The 12022-nt window shown below is 42.4% G+C and overlaps 1 protein-coding gene across 1 annotated transcript in view; it reads left to right on the top strand.

Moving 5' to 3' along the window:
* The window catches only part of Naa35 (N-alpha-acetyltransferase 35), a 150286-nt gene that overhangs the window by 45756 nt on the left and 92508 nt on the right, over window positions 1–12022 (top strand). Inside the window, exon 8 of the mRNA XM_071695047.1 lies at window positions 4540–4728. Within this exon, the coding sequence (XP_071551148.1) occupies window positions 4540–4728 (189 nt within the window). The remainder of the gene's footprint in view (window positions 1–4539; window positions 4729–12022) is intronic.

Genomic DNA, 12022 nt, shown 5'->3' with positions numbered 1-12022 from the left:
ATATCATACAACACACTTACAACCTTCTGCAACACCTCTTTTCTCTCAGCAAACAACACCATGTCATCACACTCCATCTCTGCGCCTCTTTTCCCTAGTTTTGCTTTCATCTTGTCATATCATTCCTCCATATGCATATATATTTTAAAGAGCCACAGTGCATTACACAGCCCTGCTTCACACCTACATGTATGCCAAAACTTTTGCTCCACTTTCCATTCACTCTTACAGATGCATTTGCTCCTCTGTAGAAGGCTTTCACAACAGTTGTCCACTTATCGCATATATCCTTAACGCACCCCATAAAGCATTCCCCTCGACTCTGTCATACGCTTTCTCTAGATCCATAAAAGCTCTTTTGACCTGCATCTTGTCTTGATACAGCTTCCTCAGTAAACTTGAACAGGATATCTCAGTGGGGTATACAAAACCTTGTTAAATTTAATGCCTCCAAGACCCAGTTTCTACCCATCTCTGTCAAAAGCTCCTCACAACTCTCGTCTTTCCTTTGATGGTTCTGTAATTCCACCTCTTGACTCAATGAACATACTTGTTATTACTGTAACATCCCCCCTTTCTTAGAAACCCTGCATTACAGGAATAGCTAAGTCTGCCTCTTAAGAAACTGGGTGTCTTGTTTCGATGTCAAAACTTCTTTTCTTCTGAACAGTTGCTCTGTTTATACAAGGGATTGATTTGTCCTTGTATGGAGTACTGCTCTCACATTTGGGGTGGTTCTAGCTCTGTATCCTTATTTGAGAGAGCTGAGTCAAAGGTGGTCTGACTTACAGACTATCCCAGGCTAACTTCCAAACTTGACCCCCTTGCCCTGTGCTGCAATGTTTGTTTACTTTCCCTCTTCTATAGGTATTACTTTGTTTTTTCTCCAGAGAGCTGGCTGCTGGTGTGCCTCCACCATTAGCTAGACTATGCAATACTAGGCAAGCTGCTGCATCTCATGACTTTTATGTGGCCCTCAGCAACTCAAGGGTGGGCCATTTTGATACCTGCTTCTTTCCCAACACGTCGAAGCTTTGGAACTCTCTACCTTCTCATGTCTTTCCTAATAACTATGACCTATGAAGGATATAGGAGTTGAGGAGGGATTCAAAGACTTTGGAAATAGTAGATGTCAAAGCAATAGCACGATAGTTAGAGGGGTCAGAATGATGCATGCTTCCAAGGAGAAGGAAAAGTTTTGGTTTTTGAACAGAAACAGAACAGATGAGCAAGCATAGGTGCAAGTCCAGAGGTATATAACATTGTTGGAACCACTGTTCCTTCAAACATACCCATTTTTGCTTTCCAAGATAACGTTCTCGACTTCTGCACGTTTCAACACTCCCAGAACTTTCGCCCCCTCCCCCACCCTCTGATTCACTTCCGCTTCCATGGTTCCATCCGCTGCCAAATCCACTCCCAGATATCTAAAACACTTCACTTCCTCCAGTTTTTCTCCATTCAAACTTACCTCCCAATTGACGTGTCTCTCAACCCTGCTGTACCTAATAACCTTGCTCTTATTCACATTTACTCTCAGCTTTCTTCTTTCACACACTTTACCAAACTCACTCACCAGCTTCTGCAGTTTCTCATATAAATCAGCCACCAGCGCTGTATCATCAGCGAACAACAACTGACTCACTTCCCAAGCTCTCTTATCCACAACAGACTGCATACTTGCCCCTCTTTCCAAAACTCTTGCATTCACCTCCCTAACAACCCTGTCCATAAACAAATTAAACAACCATGGAGACATCACGCACCCCTGCCGCAAACCTACATTCACTGAGAACCAGTTACTTTCCTCTCTTCCTACACGTACACATGCCTTACATCCTCGATAAAAACTTTTCACTGCTTCTAACAACTTACCTCCCTCACGATATATTCTTAATACCTTCCACAGAGCATCTCTATCAGCTCTATCATATGCCCTCTCCAGATCCATAAATGCTACATCCAAATTCATTTGCTTTTCTAAGTATTCCTCACATACATTCTTCAAAGCAAACACCTGATCCACACATCCTCTGCCACTTCTGGGATCACACTGTACATTCCTTCACCCTCTCAGTCAATACCCTCCCATATAATTTCCCAGGAATACTCAACAAACTTATACCTCTGTAATTTGAGCACTCACTCTTATCCCCTTTGCCTTTGTACAATGGCACTATGTAAGCATTCCGCCAGTCCTCAGGCACCTCACCATGAGTCATACATACATTAAATAACCTTACCAACCAGTCAACAATTCAGTCACCCCCTTTTATAATAAATTCCACTGCAATACCATCCAAACCCACTGCCTTTCCAGCTTTCATCTTCCGCAAAGCTTTACTGCCTCTTCTCTGTTTAGCAAATCATTCTCCTTAACCCTCTCACTTTGCACACCATTTCGACCAAAAGACCCTATATTTGCCACTCTATCATCAAACACATTCAACAAACCTTCAAAATACTCACTCCATCTCTTTCTCACACCACCACTACTTGTTATCACCTCCCCATTAGCCCCCTTCACTGATGTTCCCATTTTATTTTTCATTATACTTTGTCACTGTCTCCCACATTAGCGAGGTAGCGCAGGGAAACAGAGGAAAGAATGGCCCTACCCACCCACACACACATTTATATACATAACTGTCCACACACGCACATATACATACCTATACATCTCAATGTATACATATATATACACACACACACAGACATACATATTTACACATGTAAGTAATTCATACTGTCTGCCCTTATTCATTCCCATCGCCACCCTGCCACCCATGAAATGACATCCCCCCTCCCCCCGCATGTGCGCGAGGGAGCACTAGGAAAAGACAACAAAGGCCACATTCGTTCACACTCAGTCTCTAGCTGTCATGTATAATGCACCGAAACCACAGCTCGCTTTCCACATCCAGGCCCCACAAAACTTTCCATGGTTTACCCCAGACGCTTCACATGCCCTGGTTCAATCCATTGACAGCACATCGACCCCATTATACCACATCGTTCCAATTTGCTCTATTCCTTGCACGCCTTTCACCCTCCTGCATGTTCAGGTCCCGATCACTCAGAATCTTTTTCACTCCATCTTTCCACCTCCAATTTGGTCTCCCACTTCTCCTTGTTCCCTCCACCTCTAACGCATATATCCTCTTGGTCAATCTTTCCTCTCTCATTCTCTCCATGTGACCAAACCATTTCAAAACACCCTCTTCTGCTCTCTCAACCACACTCTTTTTATTACCATATATCTCTTTTACCCTTTCATTACTTAATCAGACCACCTCACACCACATATTGTCCTCAAACATCTCATTTCCAGCACATCCACCCTCCTCCACACAACTCTATCTATAGCCCACACCTCGCAACCATATAACATTGTTGGAACCACTATTCCTTCAAACATACCCATTTTTGCTTCCCAAGATAACGATCTTGACTTGCACACATTCTTCAACACTCCCAGAACTTTTGCCCCCTCCCTCACCCTATGATTCACCTCTTCTTCCATGGTTCCATCCGCTGCCAAATCCACTCCCAGATATCTAAAACACTTTACTTCCTCCAGTTTTTCTCCATTCAAACTTACCTCCCAATTGACTTGTCTCTCAACCCTTCAGTACCTAATAACCTTGCTTTTATTTACATTTACTCTCAGCTTTCTATCACACAGTTTACCAAACTCAGTCATCAGCTTCTGCAGTTTCTCACCCGAATCAGCCACCAGCTCTTTAAATCAGGTATTCCCAATCACCAGTCCTTTTTCAGCACACAAATCTACAAGCTCTTCACCATTTCCATTTACAACACCGAATTTCCCATGTACAACAATTTTACCCTCAACTGCCGCATTACTCACCTTTGCATTGAAATCACCTGTCACTATAACTCGGTCTCGTGCACCAAAGCAGCCAACACACTCACTCAGCTGCTTCCAAAACACTTGCTTTTCATGATCTTTCTTCTCATGACAAGGAGCATAGGCACCAATAATCACCCATCTCTCTCCATCCACTTTCAGTTTTACTCCTGTCAGTATAGAGTTTACTTTTTTAGTGGGTATAAAGTATTTAGGTGCAGAGTTTGTGGGAAAGAATGATGTAGGAAGATCCTCAGATCAACTGATCAGATCACTATAACCCGGTCTCATGCACCAAAGCAGCTAACACACTCACTCAGCTGCTTCCAAAACACTTGCTTCTCATGATCTTTCTTCTCATGACAAGGAGCATAGGCACCAATAATCACCTGTCTCTCTCCATCCACTTTCAGTTTTACTCCTGTCAGTATAGAGTTTACTTTTTTTTAGTGAGTATAAAGTATTTAGGTGCAGAGTTTGTGGGAAAGAATGATGTAGGAAGATCCTCAGATCAACTGAATTCAAGTAATTAGGTGATGAAAGAAAATTAGTTTGATGATTTTGGATTCTTTTGTATGTACAGTATTACTAAAACTCTATAGTTATAATGCTGAATCACACTTGAAAGGAAGAAATAAGGTTTTGATTTATTTTGGATATCCTTATAGGAATTTATCGAGCATTTCTCTGAAAGCCGACCATGTGTCCTGTCAAGATCGTTGGCTCAAGTGTTGTACCTTGGTGGAGACAAGCTTTGGGGTGGCCAGACTATGGCAGAAGCCCTGAGAGAAGCAGCTCGGAGTTTTATCTGTCCTCCAGCACTTTTACCAAAAGCACCAGTTATGAGCAACGCTCAGGTATGTGAATTACATTGTAGTAACTTGAAACTTTAGGTGATGATTCACCAAAGGTTTTATTAAGGTTTGTTTTTTACTTTATTTGTGAATTTCCTTAGTGTGTTTATACTTTGCAAAAGTAATATATAAGTAGACCATTATACAAAAGTTTGAACATTTTTGAAATTACTTGAGGCTGTGATTTGGTAGAATTGAGTGAGAAGTTTATAAGAGTACTGTTTTCTGTAGAATGTAAAAGCCTGTTTTGTCTAAGACATCAGGTCCCTGAACTGAAGTACTGCTTTCTGAAGAATGTACAAACTTCTTTTATATGAGACATGTAGTGCCTTAACTGAAGTACTGCTTTTTGTAGAATGTTATTACTTATTCATTATACTTAATTGCTGTTCTCCTCGTCAGTGAGCTAGCTCCAGGAAACAGGCAAAGAATGGCCCATCCACTCATATACACATATATTTACATAAACTCCCGTACACACACATATGCATATATATTTACGTATCAACATATACACGCATACATACATATACATATGCATACAAAAACATATACATATGTACATATTCATACTTGTTTGTCTTCATTCACTCCTGACGCTACCCTACCCCACAGGAAATAGCATCGCTACCCCCTGCTTCAGCGAGGTAGTGCCCGGAAAACAGACAAAAGGCCACATTCGTTCACACTCTGTCTCTAGCTGTCATGTGTAATGCACTGAGACCACAGCTCCCTATCCACATCCAGGCTCCACAGACTTTCTTTGGTTTGCTCCAGACATTCCCTGGTTCAGTCTATTGACAGCATGTCGACCCTGATATACCACATCGTTCCAATTCACTCTATTGCTTGCACGCCTCTCACCCTCCTGTATGTTCAGGCCCCAATCACTCAAAATCTTTTTCACTCCGTCCTTCCACCTCCAATTTGATCTCCCGCTTCTCCTTGAACCCTCCACCTCTGACACATATATCCTCTGTCAATCTTTCCTCCCTCATTCTCTCCATATGTCCAGACCATTTCAACGCACCCTTTTCTGCTGTCTCAACCACACTCTTTCTATTTCCACACATCTCAGGGGGCTGGAAACGTTCCCTTCCTTGTACATAACTTTCTAAAAGGGGAAACAGAAGGAATCATGCTGGGTGTGCTCATCCTCCTCAAAGGCTCAGATTAGGGTGTCTAAATGTGTGTAAATGTAACCAAGATGAGAAAAAAGGAGAGAAAGGTAGTGTGTTTGAGGAAAGGAACCTGGATGTTTTGGCTCTAAGTGAAATGAAGCTCAAAGGTAAAGGGGAAGGGTGGTTTGGAAATGTTAGTGAGAGGACAAGAGCAAAGGAAGGAGTAGCACTCGTCCTGAAGCAGGAGTTGTGGGAAAATGTGATAGAGTGTAAGAAAGTGAACTCTGGATTGTTATGGGTGAAACTGAAATTGGATGAAAGATGGGTGATAATTGGTGCCTTTGCGCCTGGTCATGAGAAGAAAGATCATGAGAGGCAAGTGTTTTGGTAGCAGCTGAGTGAATGTGTTAGCAGCTTAGATGCACGAGACCAGGTTATAGTGATGGGTGATTTGAATGCAAAGGTGAGTAGTGTGGCAGTTGAGGGTATGATTGGTGTACATGGGGTATTAGTGTTGTAAATGGAAATGGTGAAGAGCTTCTGGATTTGTGTGCTGAAAAAGTATTGGTTATTGGGAATATCTGGTTTAAAAAGAGAGATATACATAAGTATATGTATGTGTGTAGGAGAGATGGATTACGTGTTAATTGATAATTATGTAAAAGAGAGACTTTTGCATGTTAATGTGCTGAGAGGGGCAGCTGGAGGGATGTCTGATCATTATCTTGTGGAGCCGAAGGTGAAGATTTGTAGAGGTTTTCAGAAAAGAAGAGAGAATGTTGGGATGAAGAGAGTGGTAAGAGTAAGTGAGCTTGGAAAGGAGACATGTGTGAGGAAATACCAGGAGAGATTGGGTGTAGAATGGCTAAAGGTGAGAGCAAATGACATGAGGGGAGTGGGTGAGGAATGAGATGTATTTTGGGCAGTAGTGATGGTTTGCACAAAAGATGCATGTGGTATGAGAAAGGTGGGAGGTGGGCAGATTAGAAAGGGTAGTGAATGGTGGGATGGAAATGTAAGATTGTTAGTGAAAGAGAGGAGAGAGGCATTTGGACGATTTTTTCAGGGAAATAGTGCAAATGAGTGGGAGATGTATAAAAGAAAGTGGCAGGAAGTTAAGAGAAAGGTGCAAGAGGAGAAAAAGAGGGCAAATAAGAGTTGGGGTGAGAGAGTATCATTAAAATTTAGGGAGAATAAAAAGATGTTTTGGAAGGAGGTAAATAAAGAGTGTAAGACAAGAGAACAAACAGGAACATCGGTAGTAATGAAGTGAGGAGATGGAGTTAATATTTTGAAAGTTTGTTGAATGTGTTTGATGATAGAGTGGCAGATATGGGGTGATTTGGTCAGGGTGGTGTGTGAAGTGAGAAGGTTAGGGAGAATGATTTGGTGAACAGAGAAGATGTAGTGAAAGCTTTGCGAAAGATGAAAGCCAGCAAGGCGCTGGATTTGGATGGTATTGCAGTGGAATTTATAAAAAAAAAGGGGGGAGGGACTGTGTTGTTGACTGGTTGGTAAGGATATTCACTGTATGTATGGATCATGGTGAAGTGCCTGATGATTGGTGGAATGCATGTATAGTGCCATTGTACAAAGGCAAAGGGGATAAAGGTGAGTGTTCAAATTACAGAGTCATGAGTTTGTTGAGCATTCCTGGGAAAATATATGGGAGGATATCTATTGAGAGGGTGAAGGCATGTATAGAGCATCAAACTGGAGAAGAGCAGTGTGGTTTCAGAAGTGGTAGAGGATGTGTGGATCAGGTGTTTGCTTTGAAGAGTGTATGTGAGAAATACTCAGAAAAATAGATAGATTTGTATGTAGCATTTATGGATCTGGAGAAGGTGTCCGATAGTTTTGATAAGAGATGTTTTGTGGAAGGTGATAAGAGTATATGGTGTGGGAGGTATGTTGCTAGAAGCAGTGAAAAGTTTTTACCAAGGATGTAAGGCATGTGTAAGAGTAGCTAGAGAGGAAAGTGATTGGTTCCCAGTGAATGTCAGTTTGTGGAAGGGGTGCGTGATGTCTCCATGGTTGTTTGATTTGTTTATGGATGGGGTTGTTAGGGAGGTGGATGCAAGAGTTTTGGAGAGAGGGGCAAGTATGCAGTCTGTTGTGGATGAGAGGGCTTGGGAAGTGAGCCCGTTGTTGTTCGCTGATGATACAGTGCTTGTGGCTGATTCGGGTGAGAAATTGCAGAAGCTGGTGACTGAGTTTGGTAAATTGTGTGAAAGAAGAAATTTAAGAGTAAATGAGGGTTGAGGGACAAGTCAATTGGGAGGTAAGTTTGAATGGAGAAAAACTGGAGGAAGTAAAGTGTTTTAGATTTCTGGGAGTGGACTTAGCAGCGGATGGAACCATGGAAGCGGAAGTGAGTCACAGGATGGGTGAGGGAGCAAAGGTTCTGGGAGCGTTGAAGAATGTGCGGAAGGTGAGAACATTATCTTGGAGAGCAAAAATGGGTATGTTTGAAGGAATAGTGGTTCCAACAATGTTATATGGTTGCAAGGCATGGGCTGTAGATACGGTTGTGCAGAGGAGGGTGGATGTGTTGGAAATAAAATGTTTGAGGACAATATGTGGTGTGAGGTGGTTTGATCTAGTAAGTAATGAAGGGTAAGAGAGATGTGTGATAATAAAAAGAGCGTGGTTGAGAGAGCTGAAGAGGATGTGTTGAAATGATTTGGGCACATGGAGAGAATGAGTGAGGAAAGATTGACAAAGAAGATATATGTGTCAGAGGTGGAGGGAAGAAGGAGAAGCAGGAGACCAAATTGGAGGTGGAAGGATGAAATGAAAAAGATTTTGAGTGATTGGGGCCTGAACATACAGGAGGGTGAAAGGCGTGCAAGGAATAGAGTGAATTGGAACAATGTGATATACCGGGGTCGACGTGCAGTCAATGGACTGAACCAGGGTATGTGAAGTGTCTGGAGCAAACCATGGAAGGTTCTGTGGGGCCTAAATGTGGAAAGGGAGCTGTGGTTTTAGTGCATTACACATGACAGCTAAAGACTGATTGTGAACGAATGTGGCCTTTTTTGCCTGTTCCTGTAGCTGCCTTGCTGGATGGGGAGATTGCTATTATTGTGTGTGGCAGGGTGGCGACAGGAATGGATGAAGGCAGCAAGTATGGATATGTACATGTATATATCTGTACATGTCTGTGTATGTATATGTATGTATACGTTGAAATGTATATGTATGTATATGTGCATGTGTGGGCATTTATGTATATACATGTGCATGAGGGTGGGTTGTCCCATTCCTCGTCTGTTTCCTTGCGCTACCTCACTAATGCGGGAGATGACTATTATTTATTTTTATTATTTTGCTTTGTCGCTGTCTCCCACGTTAGCGAGGTAGCGCAAGGAAACAGACGAAAGAATGGCCCAACCCACCCACAAACACATGTATATACATACATGTCCACACACGCAAATATACATGCCTATACATCTCATTGTATACATATATATATACACACAGACATATACATATATACACATGTACATAATTCGTACTGTCTGCCTTTATTCATTCCCATCGCCAACTCGCCACATATGGAATAATAACCCCCTCCCCCCCTCATGTGTGCTAGGCAGTGCTAGGAAAAGACAACAAAGGCCACATTCGTTCACACTGTCTCTAGCTGTCATGTAATAATGTACCGGAACCACAGCTCCCTTTCCACATCCAGGCCCCACAGAACTTTCCATGGTTTACCCCAGATGCTTCACATGCCCTTGTTCAATCCATTGACAGCACGTCGACCCCAGTATACCACATCGTTGCAATTCACTCTATTCCTTGCACGCCTTTCACCCTCCTGCATGTTCAGGCCCTGATCACTCAAAATCTTTTTCACTCCATCTTTCCACCTCCAATTTGGTCTCCCACTTCTCCTTGCTCCCTCCACCTCTGACACATATATCCTCTTGGTCAATCTTTCCCCACTCATTCTCTCCATGTGACCAAACCATTTCAAAACACCCTCTTCTGCTCTCTCAACCACACTCTTTTTATTACCACACATCTCTCTTACCTTATTATTACTTACTTGATCAAACCACCTCACACCACATTGTCCTCTAACATCTCATTTCCAGCACATCCACCCTGCTGCACACAACTCTATCCATAGCCCACGCCTCACAACCATACAATATTGTTGGAACCACTATTCCTTCAAACATACCCATTTTTGCTTTCCGATATAATGTTTTCGACTTCCACACATTCTTCAAGGCTCCCAGAACTTTTGCCCCCTCCCCCACCCTATGATTCACTTCCGCTTCCATGGTTCCATCCACTGCCAAATCCACTCCAAGATATCTAAAATACTTCACTTCCTCCAGTTTTTCTCCATTCAAACTTACCTCCCAATTGACTTGACCCTCAACCCTACTGTACCTAATAACCTTGCTCTTATTTACATTTACTCTCAGCTTTCTTCTTTCACACACCTTACCAAACTCAGTAACCAGTTTCTGCAGTTTCTCACATGAATCAGCCACCAGCGCTGTTTCATCAGCGAAGAACAACTGACTCACTTCCCAAGCTCTCTCATCCACAACAGACTGCATACTTGCCCCTCTTTCCAAAACCCTTGCATTCACCTCCCTAACAACCCCATCCGTAAACAAATTAAACAACCATGGAGACATCACACACCCCTGCTGCAAACCTACATTCACCGAGAACCAATCACTGTCCTCTCTTCCTACACGCACACATGCCTTACATTCTCGATAAAAACTTTTCACTGCTTCTAACAACTTGCCTCCCACACCATATATTCTTAATACTTTCCACAGAGCATCTCTATCAACTCTTATCATATGCCTTCTCCAGATCCATAAATGCTACATACAAATCCATTTGCTTTTCTAAGTATTTCTCACATACATTCTTCAAAGCAAACACCTGATCCACACATCCTTCTACCACTTCTTATGATGGTTATGTATAGTAATGATAATAATGATACTCTCTTACCCTTTCATTACTTACTTGATCAGACCATCTCACACCACATGTCCTCAAGCATTTCATTTCCAACACATCCATCCTTCTCCATACAACCCTTTCTATAGCCCATGTCTCGCAACCAGATAAAGTTGTTGGAACCTCTACTTCAAACATATCCATTTTTGCTTCAAGATTACATTCTCTCCTTCCACACATTCTTTATCACTGTAGAATGTATGAACCTATTTTATCTGCGACATGTATTCCCATAACTGAAGGTACCCTTTGGAATGGATGATGCCGCACTACCATAACTTTTTTTTCACTGGGAGAAGTCCAAATTGAGGTTGGGCTTTAATTGAAAAATGAAAAGGGGTTAGAGAGAGAGGGAAAAATAAGAGGAAGTATGTTGTATGGTTGTATGGTTGCGAGGCGTGGGCTATGGATAGAGATGTGCGCAGGAGGATGGATGTGCTGGAAATGAGATGTTTGAGGACAATGTGTGGTGTGAGGTGGTTTGATCGAGTAAGTAACGTAAGGGTAAGAGAGATGTGTGGAAATAAAAAGAGCGTGGTTGAGAGAGCAGAAGAGGGTGTTTTGAAATGGTTTGGGCACATGGAGAGAATGAGTGAGGAGAGATTGACCAAGAGGATATATGTGTCGGAGGTGGAGGGAACGAGGAGAAGAGGGAGACCAAATTGGAGGTGGAAAGATGGAGTGAAAAAGATTTTGTGTGATCGGGGCCTGAACATGCAGGAGGGTGAAAGGAGGGCAAGAAATAGAGTGAATTGGAGTCATGTGGTATACAGGGGTTGACGTGCTGTCAGTGGATTGAAGCAAGGCATGTGAAGCGTCTGGGGTAAACCATGGAAAGCTGTGTAGGTATGTATATTTGCGTGTGTGGACGTGTGTATGTACATGTGTATGGGGGGGGGGGGTTGGGCCATTTCTTTCGTCTGTTTCCTTGCGCTACCTCGCAAACGCGGGAGACAGCGACAAAGTATAAAAAAAAAAAAAAAAAAAAAAATGTTTTTTTCTAATTTTCCAAAAGAAGGAACAGAGAAGGGGACCAGGTGAGGATTTTCCCTCTAAGGCCCAGTCCTCTGTTCTTAACGCTACCTCGCAAATGCGGGAAATGGCGAATCGTATGAAAAAAAAAAAAAAAATGTTTTTGGAATCTTAGAGGAAATGGAAAACCTGCCTTG

This window comes from Panulirus ornatus, chromosome 4 (assembly GCF_036320965.1).
Source record: "Panulirus ornatus isolate Po-2019 chromosome 4, ASM3632096v1, whole genome shotgun sequence".
Lineage (NCBI taxonomy): Eukaryota > Metazoa > Arthropoda > Malacostraca > Decapoda > Palinuridae > Panulirus > Panulirus ornatus.
Note: the sequence above shows the minus strand (reverse complement) of the source record. Positions and strands in the feature narration are given on the sequence as shown.